Here is a 12,978-nt window from a genome sequence, read left to right on the forward strand (position 1 = left end):
TCTTTCACTTGCAGGAATTCAGCTTTAAAAAACGCTGATTAGGACAAGAAAAAAAATGCTCTCTCAATACTCACTTTTCATCTGACAAACATATGTGTACAAAACCCAAACTCTGTCAAATCACTTCTGGAAGCAGTTTCAAAAGTTTCTGTCTGAGATACTATTACATAAATGTCTAAGAGAAGTGGTGACATTATTCAAGGCAAGCAACAGCTACTCCATCTCAGGCGTGTAAATTCAACATTACAGTAATGGCTAYACTGATAATGGATGGAACCCAACTCAATACACACAAAGGCTCTGTGCACGGAACCTGGMTCTCAGTGGAAGCTGGAGGTAGCCAGTTTCTTGAAAAAATGAGTAAAGAAAAGGGCCACCATGCATCTACACAAATTTTGTGTCCAATTCAATTGGAACTATACTTACCTGGGTCTTTAGTAATTACAGATGTTCAGCTAGAAGATATTTTCAAAAATGAAATTGTACAGAACAAGTTCTGTAAAATAAAGTACTATAACGTGGAAACCTTACAGATTTTATTTTTACGCTTTAGAAAACCTTGTATATGTAATTTATATTAAGCATCCTCATAGTCATCTGTGATTATTCTGCTTATCAGTAATCAAATATGTTTCCAAAATATAAGAAATATGAGCTGCAACTTAAGCTATGGACCACAAACCTATTATTCTACTTATCTCTTGGTTCCAAGTACTTCATTCAATCTTCCAAAACAGATTTATGATACATGAAACCAATGAAAGTCATGTTTCATGACATGTTTCTGAGTCTGCCAAGTTCTTAAAAATAACTTGCCCTACAACAGAGAAAAAAAGAGTCTTTGCCAATCCTCTCAATTTTTGTGTTTTCTGAATAGCAGCCTCTTTAATACAAAATCACTTTGTGAATTCTTTTTGAAAGTAATTAATAATTTACTAGAATTTCTAGATTTGAAAGTGTTACTTTATTGCAGCATTTGTGAGGCTGAGAACTATCAGAACAAAAAAAAAAACAAACAGATTCCATGCGTTTGTTTGTTTAGGATAGAACGATTACGTTTAAAAAACCCTTCCTTGTTATACCACAGTTGTCATTTTAAAGTCACAAATGTGGAAATTCTCTAGTTATATAAAAATACTGGTTCTAAGTATCATATTCACCTTTAAAAATGAAAWTTTTGCTGTGAAATATGAAGAGCGAAAAGCAAATTCTAAAATCTCAAAAGCGTTTTCCTATCCAGAGTATTCAAAGAAACCCAAACCACCCAGCTCCAAAGCCAATAGCTGCTGATCTGACAGTAACATGCAGAATCCTGCTCTTCTCACAGTCAATGTCTTTCAGGGGGATGTGGCCAAGTAGGAGCTATTGACTGCCCTCCCTGTAAGAGGAACTAAACCAATCTTGTCCAATAGCCAGTGTTAAAAAAGAGTAATCAGAACTGCTCCTTCCAGTTATCCCCTATGTAAAAGAAAGRAAACATGTTTTCTGCAAGTACTTGTGTCAATAACTTTCAAGATTAAGAACACAACTGTTGCCATTTAAAGTAATCACCCTTGGTTGTGTACTACTGGGACACAAAATGTCTGTCATTAATTAACTGAACTTTTCAACTGTTACTACGGATCCCTGCATACAGTAAAGGCTACAGCTGTAAGCTGAAAAGTATCATTGATTACTCCACTGCATCATTTTGGTTCAGAAAGATACAAATCAGTCTCCCAATATCAAAAGCATTCTTCAGAAAGTAAATCACTTGTCGTGTATTAGAAATTCACACACAACACACACAGCCCATCTGGGAACACTACCACATCCTGGCTGCTGTGGTCGCAGTTTTCTGGGTTGTTCTGGATGGCCAAAGCCCCTCTTAAAGATGAGGAGGTTGCAAACAGCTCTTTATACTGTGAACTCCTTTCTTTGATACTTTCTGTATCTAAAGCTACACAAAATGTGCTGCATGTGCTTTGAATCAAAGGTCCTACTGATAAACTAAATTCCCAGCAGGTACTTGAGGATTGTAATGATTAACTTTGTGAATTTAGCAGAGCACAAATTATTAACACAAACCAAACACAAGACAGAAATACCTGATGGCCCACTGTTTCACTGTCATTCAMTTTTAAATACTACTGCTGGTCTTAAATTTACCTTTTATAAGCAGAAACTTGCAGTGTTCAGAAGGAAACAGAATWATGAATTAAACAAAAGCTGTGCATGGTTGCATCAGAAACGTGGATAAATCAATCTTCCAAACTTTGCAGTGTTCAGATAGAAATATCACATTCTAAGATGCAGCTTTAGGGTAAGATTGCTTCAGTCTTACCTATTATCCTCCCTACCMCTAAAATAACACTGAAGTTCTTTACCACATAGGTTTGATTGCATTACAGTACTCTGCACTGAACAGCAATACTTAGTCAAGGCTGACAGATTTTCCCATACCACAGATTGCACACAGAATAGCAGATTTCATCACTTAATMAAACTATTAGTTAATATCCCAAAGAGTATTTGAAGGATATCATGGGTTAATGCATATTTGTACTTCACAGTGTCTCAACATTCTAACTTAACATCTGCATCCTGTTGTTATTTTTTTTTTTATAAATATACGCTTTTTTTTCTAAAGTGCTTTGCATTACTACATATAATGACATATTTCAGTTAGAAGAAAAAAATGCAATTTAGAATTTTATTTCCATCTGGAAGCAATAAATGAACAACATTTTGAAACTACATCCCTGTTAAAGAAACTTTCTGTCTTTCATCACAACTGAAACAGCTGACTGCCTTTTCTCACTATTCCCTGGAATCTGATAATGTGTCTATGAAAGAAGGGATGCACTACACAAAAATGRTATTTCATGTAGGAACTAAAAGGTCAAAGAGTAGCATAATTTGTTTTAACCTGACTCTAGGAGTCATCCACATTTGGAAAATAACAACGTATGTGAAACACCCTTTAGGATACTGATCACATAGGAATTTTTTTTCCAGTTCTTAGCAGCTGGTGTACATTAGAACACAAGGCACATTACCAGAAAGATTTCTATCTAGTGAGTATATTTTATCCTAGCAATTACAATACACAAATTTAACCACCTAACCAGAAAATCACACCTCCTGTTTGCAATGATATCATGTGCAACCACAGAGAATTGCAGTGACAATAAACATCAATATCTGTGCATCTTCATGTCAGTACCAGCAAGCTGTTCAGACAGAAATTCTCTCCCCTAACCTAAAGCAGGCAAAAATCCAGTATTTCAATTCTGTCTCGTGTTTGAGTCACGATAATGTGAATAGCTTGCTTCTTAGCAAAAGGATTTTGTCCTCTGCCAGCAGTGAAGCCCAAAGAAACCCTCATCCATATGGAAACATGACAAAATGGCACTYTCTCAAAACTTCATCCCTTTGTGGCAGATGTTACTTTGGGATATGCCACAAGGGGTGTCTGCTGACTGTTGTCTTTCAGAAGCTGACTGGTGCTGCCACCAGCACAATCTGCATGAAAATCAAGTGGCTGTGGCCCATTGTATAAATTCCTCTGCTGCGGTGCAGCTCAGGAGCAGATGTGATCTTGTGATGCAGACACAGGAACGATAACACAGTATGATCCAGTCTGGAAAACCTGTAGCAGTTTYGTTAAAACTAATGAACAGGGAATTCTCCCCCCGCTTCCCACCTCCCATGAGTAATGGGGCTGTAAAAACCTAAGAACATGTGGGATGTATGACCACAAACCTCCCCAAGGATACTGATTRGAAGGCAATGTGTGAACTGGGGGAGATATACTGAAGCCACACGGTGGGCAAGCTTAGTGGCAACCCCTATCCAATGTAATATGACATGACATGCTCAGGTCTTTATCCTGTCATTAGGATAAAGGCAGGTCACATGGAGTAGTTAGAAGCCCATGCAATTCTAGCCAATGTAATTTGAACCTTAAAATCAAATCTTTGGCTTGCCAGATGGAGGGCAAAAATCTGTTTTGTCATATGGGAAAAATGCCTTCTACATTACCGAACAGAAAACTGGTATTAGCTCAGGCCACCCTTTGACGTGGATATAAAACAGAATGCAAGCTGTGATTTGCTGATAGGAAAACTGGCCGTGAGAGCCATATGCTCAGCCCTGGCTGTTCCCAGCTGTTCTCCTAGGTGTGGGATCTTTCTCCTGCTTCCTGCCTCAGAAAACAGACAGACCATAGTACCGTWGCAACTTTTTCTCTCTCACAGCTATAGGTTAAGAGTAATCTCTTACAAAGCCAAACCATGCCATACCAAAAACACCTAACATGCCTTCAAAAGCTTGCCACATATTCCTGTATGAAATATAAGGATAAGCTAACTCAAGGTCCCTCACAAAAAGTGATATTCAGATAATGTCACAATAACTGCATTTCACAGTCCAAAGCTTCAGCTGCAGTTTGTCACATCTCTTCCCATGAGTCAGTGCACAAACACACACCATCAAATATATTAGGTACCTAATTTGTAAATACAAAAATATCAGGAACTCTACTACTCTCTTAACAGGTATGTATGTTTCTGTCAAAGATTATACTTGGTATACACAAGAATAAAAAGAGATTCCTTGCACAGTACCATTTTTTCACATTTCCTGACAAAACCAGTAACTCCCATTACAGATATCTCAAACCTAGTTTCCTGAAATTCATCAGAGTAAGCAAGCTGGCATCCCTACACAATGTGCTTCCAATATTAAAGACTGACTTTACATTGGGTAAAATGTTAAGCATCAGCATCTACACTGGGTAGACTGGTTAATTACTCAGCCTGTAGTGAGCCAGGAGCCCGAGTGTGTCTGAGTCTCTGTGTCACCAAAACACAGCTGAGCCAGTGGCACATCCAGCATTAATACCACACTAATTTCTGYGCACCATGCAGTAAAATGGTTCAGTGCTTTCAAAGATGAGAACTGTTATTGTTGCTGCTGCAGCCATCATTATAATCATAAAGAGATTCTGTGGAGCTTCAGAGTGCTGTTTGTCCAGTTCCAAAAATTGATTCACTTTAAGGTAAAGTGTACATTTCATTATGACTAGAGTGCTTGTTTAATGACTTAAAATCAGCCAACCAAAGAGCTAATACTAATTCTTTGTGAAATTATTAATTCTGACATGCAAGGAAATATACATTYTTTAATTTTCTCTATGGTCCTCTCTAATTTCTCATCATTAAGCACTCCTCAAATGAAATATATTTTTCCAGGAGTAAATTAATACTCCCTTTTGCAGTATGTATTAGAAACACATATYGGAAGGTCCTTAAAAAGGTGATTTATTGCAACAGCACAATGCTACTTAAAATAACTCTCTGTCTCAATCATACTTTATGCTAATAAAACCTTGAAAATTAATTAAAGCATAGAGAGGCACACACAATAGGCGAGCAGGATTGTCAAACTCCCTTTTTGTCTTCAGAAAGCTGAATGAGTGAAATGGATTGCTAGTTTCATCCACAMTATGAATTTGTTCTCCAGCTCAAAAATGAGAATCCCATAGGACAGAAAAGAATTGATGGCTTCTGCTCAGAAGGAAGTCATAGAATGAATTGCACACCCCTCCAGAGTTCATCTGTACCGAGGCAGAGCAGTGCCAGGAAGCCTTTCTATTGTCTCCCTTAATTTCAAACCAGCAAGCACGGTATCTAAAACYTGCTTTTGCAGGTTCTAGTGGAAGGAAAGCAGTGGAAGGTTTTAATCCAAACTAAAACCTTTAGGCAAATACTATCATTTTCTTTTGTGAGCTGACCTAAATTTCATAGTAAAACAGAATAAAAACATTCCAAATTATAATGACAAGATTGATATCACAGAATTTACATTATTCAGTAGCCCTTGCACATTTAACAGAGATAAACGGCTTGAATTCAAAGACTGAGTAGAAGAGATTTAATGTCTTTTCCTCAATTACCAGTGGTGCACCAACATAAAGCAAATATGATTGTGCAGTTTTATTAAGGTTTCTAGAACACACTGAATTTCCTCTTTCTCATTTTTAAAGAAAATCTTCACCTCATGAAAATCAACCTTTTTTTTAAACAAATGCCAAAGCCCAATGAAGCAAGCAGTCTTACTGAAGATTATGTAGATGATGCTGCAAAGCACAGCGAATGTGACAGCTCATCTATCAAAGAAAACAAAAGGGTTTATGCATCTAAACTAAATAGAAGCTTTTGGAACAGCATGGAGAGTGGTTGGTAGAACTTTACTTATTGTAATAAAAATAACAAGGAAAAGTGAGATCTTATTTGTTTAACAATGAAGGCAGAAATATTAAAAGAAGATGGCACAGTTTGTTATGCAAGYTCTATGTATGACAATAGCTTCTATCTCAATGCCTTGAAGCATGTGGCAACTGATAAAAATCCTACATTTATTTAGCACAAATGCAGTATCCCATATATGCATTATCCATTCTTTGAACGTATTACTCAGTTAATTGTGATTTTTATTTTCTGCTAGTAATTCACCAGAAGTAAGCTCCAGCTCCAAAGGACTACTGGGATGAGACAGTATTATAAGTAATTGACAGACAGCCTGACACTGAGCACAAGATTGAGTGTGGATCGGTCTGCATTTAAATACTCTTCGTTCTTGGACAATCTAATGAACAAGAGAAACATTCATATGAGCAAATCATAATTGAAGTACAGCTAATATGCASAGATTTACATGGCCAGCAGCTGTGCTACTTAATGTTAACCCCTTTTTGCAATACCAGTTTTTATTCACAGATTATTAAATATAGAAGAGCACTAGATGCATGCATAAAATATTCTGTCTTGATGGAAAACTGAATTTTGTGTAAATAAAGCCAGTTCTTTATGTATCTCAAAGCATTTTTTCTACTGTTAGAAAGAATATGAGTTTCATTCCCAACAACTTTGTTGTTTGTCAAAGTTCCCAATTTGTTAAGGATTTTGAGAGAACCCAAGAGTCACGAATACAACATAAAACTTTAAGGAAGAGTAAAATGGGTTCTTATTTTGACATTTATTAAGCCAAATCATTTYCTACCAGCTGGAAACAAAGATGTCACCAAGCATTTACAGACGTTAGGATCTGTTGTGTCTGAGACATTAAAATTCTAGATCAGAGAAAATGGTATGACAAAATGTATCCCAAAGCACAGCAGACATTCATCCATTTCACAACCCGATAACATCAAAAAATACATTGACTCTGGGGTGAGCTCATGCTCCCATGACACCATATTTTAAGGAGTAATTTCAAGGAAATGGCTATATTTGAAAACCCCAAAGACAAAGAACACTCTAAGAGGAAGAACAGGAGAGACAGACTCTTTTAGTATTTAAAAATGAAAAGCAGGAATACACAGAGCAAGCAAAGATGCACACACAGCTTCCATAGGACAAATAAGCATTTAACATAATACCAAAGGAAGCAGTAAACATCCCTTCATACCCTGCCTTTTTCAGAAGGATGGAGGCAATTGCCTTGTCCTCCTCCCTTTAGTATCTGAGATTCCTTGCAATTATACTGCTAGCAAAAAAAGATACAGTTTGCACAGAGACAACTTTGTAATTACAGCAAGAAAAAGTTGCATGGTCCACCGAGTACAAAACACTACAAAACTCACAGTAATAAGAAGTCAGGGACTTAACTATTCATTTATTTAAATGTATGCTGCAGTTTTCATTTTTTCTGGTCAAATCAACAGATTTTAATTGGCACTTTCAAAAGCAGCAGCCTATGAAAATGACAAAAAAAATACTAGAAACAAAGCAAATACATGCCCTAAAGTCTTTTTAATTCTTGAAATTATGCTGTCCTTTTATTTGCCATTGAGGAATGTATGCATATTATTCCCTTTTAAAACACATTTCAAATCAGCTCACACTCTAGGTTATTCAAAACTTGAGCGTATGCACYATGCTCAAAAACGCTTGGTGCACTYAGAGGAAAAAAAGGACAACAGAGAAAAAAGAAAAGTGAATTAGTAATTTTACTGTAATACTGTAATAATTTCCTATGTGCTGTGTCAGGGCACATTTGAGGGAGCCATCTGTAGGGTATCAACTTCAATGAGGTTAAGGAACATAAACACTGAGCTGACACGAAAAATCAAAGCAAAAGAGCAAAGAAATACTACTGCGACTCGTGGTACACTTGGCACACCTTCTGCATTTAAAGACTCTGCTGCCATGCAGACTCCATCTCAATGGCTGGTGTATCACTCAAATGTCCTGAATTAATAACGGAGATACAGCCCACAGATGGCATATAGTATGGTTTGAGACAGACTCATTTTGACAGGTGACAAAGACAACTACTCATCTAGTCATGTGAAATTAAGCACTTACGGGAATGGCAGGTGCGAACTGCCTCCTTTATACAGATTTGGAAGCATCCCATCACTCACAGAAAGCGCCGTACTAAAATCCCAGACAACTCTGGAAGTACAGTTAGTGTTAAATCCGCAAAGGAGGCAAGCTAACRCTGAGATGTGAGCCCCTGCCCTTTTACATTTTGGATGTTCTACAGTCCCTTGTGATTTAATAGAGCCCCAGATACTTAAAAAGAGAATTCAGTTTAAACCTAAGGAAAAGTGAAATATAGACAAGGCAAAAATTAGTATCTAACACTATGGCATGAACATTAATTAATTTAAAGCTGCTATGCATTTCGCCTTATTTTTTACTTTACTTATTACTCTTTTCAGACTAATTCCCATTCATCATTTATCTACTACTATTGTTTTAATGGATTTTTCCCAACCCTCTCTCTCCATCAGTCCCTGGAAGTGGATGTTAAACAGTGTCTCACTAGAGCACTAGYGAGTAGCTTCATAATGTGACTGGGGAAAAAATTGCCCAGAGGTTACCTCTAAAGCAGGGTGTATTCCTCATGTGCTTTTGCTACATGTTGATACTACAGGGTGATAAAAATCTTTGCCATCTGGCAGMGTGTGTAATGAGAGCAGCAGCTCTGTGCAAAGACACATGGGCAAGAACACACAGGGTAACCACACACACAAGCGCTCCTTGCAGGTTCTTCTAGGACTATAGAACAGAATCTAACACCAACCTTCTCCTTCACCTTTAACATTATATAAAACAAAACTAAATTCCAACACAAATTGTTTTTCCCTGGCCATAGTTCATGTCTGTTTATCAAAATTTTCTTCCATGTATATAAAAGCCCAAGTTTGCCTCAATGCCATGTTGCATCAACATATATCAGGACTGACACTGGACAAGGGCATATCTCAAATTCTCAGTTTGAGACCAGCCTCCAAATAAGCAAGCTATATGCTTCATGATTTATGCATTCAACAGGCTGCTGAAACAGTGTTAGAGCACTTTGGAAAACAGAATACTACCTCCCTTGCTTGGCCAGATTTTCTCTAAGTAGGAAACTGAAGATGYCTCCTACAGGTAAACACAGACTCCAACTTCTTTCTCAGTCTTAGTACCACAGTCAAGAGAAACAATGTTTGGGTTTCTGGTCCTTCAGTTCCTTTAAAAACAGCAAATAACCCTCCCTATCACACCAACAAACCTCACACCAGACAAGTCCTGYCAGGATTGGCTATGGACACTTTAATGTGCCCACTGAAAGCAGCAGTTAAATTTTAAAGTGCAGTTTCCTTTCACAGCCATTGGTTTGTTCAGTCTGCAGGGTGACTTCCTAGTGGGCTAACTAAATTCACTTCCAAGGAAATCAGAGCAATAGCCATACTTCATAGTGAATGTACTCCAAGCCCTAGGTGGAAACAGAGGGATTCAAACTAACAGTGCGTCCTTGAAACAGCTTTGGATCATGGGTAGTGGAAAAGTTTGGCTAAGAGAATTTGATTTATTTTGAAGTAAAGACTCCAAAATGCAGAAAAAATCTAGATATAGAGGCTTCACTACCAAATTGTCTGATTTCCTCATCTGCTCTTGCTACTACTGTATGGCATTAGTGCACACTACGCACTAATGTAAGTACAGACAGATATCATCTGTGGCTAAAGAAAAAGCAGATAAAAATTTAGTGGTTTAGATTATACCCTGAATAATTATGAAGAAGATTCTTTTTGTAATGACTGAGGTCAGTATCCAGCATGTCAAAAAGTGTTCAATGTTTTTCATGACTATAAAATACAGCATGGTTCCAAATATATCTTTCTTTTCAGAAAAGAAGGTCCAAGTGAATGCAGATTTTATAATCTGAACACGTGGTTGCTTCTCATTCCAAAAGTATTCATGCTACACAAGGCACTATAACCACCATATTTATGGAATAACAACCTGAAGTACTAAATTGTCAGACCACACAACACAAACACAGTAAGGATTTCCATGAGATTAACAGTATCCTCTGAAATGACAAACATCTTCAAGTACGGAATGGCATTAATCTGACAGCAGTACCTGAAGGCACTAGATATGCTATTTTAAGCCATATGAAAACTTAAACTCACTCCCTACCTTAAACAAGTGAGTTTGAATGGCCACTGGCCCAGGCCCCAGGATCTACCAAGCCTTCCAGCATGAGWGCCTTAATGCCCATTACAAGCACTCACAGCTTTCCTTTACTGCCTCTTCTGCTCTAATTCCAGACTCCTGATCCAAGGGAAGTTGTCTTCCTCCTCCTCCTCTCCTTGTGCTGTACTCCATCAGTGGAAGATGGGAGCTGTTGGCTACCACTTCTTAGTGGATACTAACAAACTGATTCCCAGATATGGAGGCAGATGAAACACTCTTAGCTGCAGCTAAGCTCCAACAAATACAGAAAAAAAGTAAACAAATCAAATCTTTGCCTTYAGGTTGAGGCTCTAGGAAAGCTCTKTCCGAGTATTAAAGTTAATTTCTACATTTCTACTGTTGCTYTGTGCCACATACTGATTGAAGGTACTGAYTGAAGAAAAGCAACATTCTTYCCAYKTTTCTCGGATTGTATCAACAATGTCCCTTACCTCAGCTGAGCACTTTGTGATTTACAGCAAATGATTTTTCTATTTTTTTAAAGCTTTAAGAGTACTCACACAATGACCAGCAGTGACAAAAGCAGCAGTCTATGCCAAAATACTTTTAATAATAWGAATTAAAAATGAAAGCAAAGGCACCAACTGTGAAAATTGCTAAAAGCTTGATTTGCTTATGTACAAGATGTTGAAAAATGTTAAAATAACATTTTTTTAAAAAGTAGAAAAGCTTGTGGCAAATATGAGAGTCCAAGACACAATGCAGAGCTCTCAAAAACACACCCACCCACTTCCTAAAGGCTCCTATTCAGTGTGCTGAGTTAAGACTCTAGCTTAGTAAAGCTTATATTAAATCAAACAATAAAATAACAACCCAGGAAGTTTCTTGCAACTTTCTGCAGTTCGTATTCTTCAGCTAGTGAAGTGAAAACCTGCTTATTTGTACCAAGGTGAGATTCCTCTAGCCCACATGCTTCAACAATAGGCAAAGGTGCACTCTGATGAGACAATACTGTCCTTGACATCTTAAGAAAACACAATTGCAAATATTAATGTTATAATATCTCTGGGAAAGCAGATTGGATACCAGCCATGGTTACAAATTTTACCTTAAACTACATCCTTCCCTCCTTTTTCCTCCTCTTTAAAGCTATGTTCATTCTGTGGACAGTTCCTAGAAATTTCAAGACATTCTTTTGGTGACAGAATCCATCAAAACCAACTTACCTTTGAGAAGAGACTCACTTCCTCCTCTGCATGAATAGGATACTCTTTCAAATTCACACTGTTATATACTTATAATTTCATKAAACTTCTTTGTTACATTTATTTTAAACACAGACATACACTTACATTTCTATTTCTTATCGTGAAAGCTCTAAACATGCTACAAATAGGATAATGAATACATCATTGAGTAAGACCAGCATATAGTGTTTCTGGAAATATTTGTCTGAGGTGCAGCAGGAAGAAAAATTCAATCCCATAGTCCATTGCTTGCTAATGACATTTCCTTTGGTTCTTGGAAACACTAGACATACACACAAATGAACATCACTGCAATAAAGTCCTACAGGTCAGAGGTCTCAGTAACATTATAATTTCAAAATTATTTGAGTATCTTATTACCTCAATAACTTGCTGTGTCAGGCAAATGGCTTAACACTGTTAGTCTAATTTTGTAAAYGTATTTTAAGTCTATTATTTTTCTAAGCTACTGCTTAAAATGAAAGAMACTTCACACAAGGTTCCATGCTGACTCACTCAATGAATGTTTATGTCAGCATTTAAATGATTCCTTTTCTTCCTTACCTCCAGATGCTCTAAAATATAGGGAGGGTTTGTCATGCCAAGCCTCAGCATAGCTCCCTCAGGAATAACTTCAACCAGCTTCCACAGAAGCGTGGGGAGGTCTGTGCCAATGTCTCTGCCATAAGCCCCTGTGTCTTCACTGGTCAGCCATATCTCACAAACACCCTCTGTGAATAAAAGAAAGAGATAATTAACAAATCTGTTTTAGAGCTGTTTATTTTATCATACAGCTGCTCACTCTTTTAAATGCAGTATTTCACATGGCTATTATGCAGCCAGACTGGGTATTCAATTGCAAAAGGGAGGGAGTGAGAAGGAAGGCTTATCCCATGGGTAGCAGTAGGTTATTAGGTTCATTTTRCGAGCCCAAGAGTGCTACAAAAATGCTGTAAATTATCATTGCTGTGGAGTGATTAACATTCACAGCCAATGACTAATTCTGTGCTGCCYCTACAACAAGTCAGACCAGTTTAGTACTTTGCTTTATTTTTTGAGCCTAATTCATTAAACACCATAAGCAACATCACCCAGGCAGAGTTTGCACTAATGGCTATTACAGTAGTTAGCTTATTAACTGGTAAGCTTCCAGCGAGCAAAACCAGCTCTAAAGCACCATGATTAACATTGCTCCTGAAGTAACTATTAAAATCTTGTATTCTTTAAATTATGCAATTAGCAATGCAATATTAAGATTCCACTGAAAAGGT

General features: G+C 37.3%; 1 protein-coding gene across 2 annotated transcripts in view; it reads right to left on the minus strand.

Moving 5' to 3' along the window:
- Positions 1–12,978, minus strand: part of CDKAL1 (CDK5 regulatory subunit associated protein 1 like 1) — a 378,644-nt gene that overhangs the window by 131,476 nt on the left and 234,190 nt on the right. For both annotated transcript variants that reach the window (XM_057377905.1, XM_057377904.1), the window contains exon 9: positions 12,272–12,438. In XM_057377905.1, the coding sequence (XP_057233888.1) occupies positions 12,272–12,438 (167 nt within the window). The remainder of the gene's footprint in view (positions 1–12,271; positions 12,439–12,978) is intronic.

This window comes from Malurus melanocephalus, unplaced genomic scaffold (genome assembly GCF_030028575.1).
Source record: "Malurus melanocephalus ecotype Western Australia unplaced genomic scaffold, MMel_1.1 scaffold_332, whole genome shotgun sequence".
In the NCBI taxonomy this organism is placed as follows: Eukaryota; Metazoa; Chordata; class Aves; order Passeriformes; family Maluridae; genus Malurus; species Malurus melanocephalus.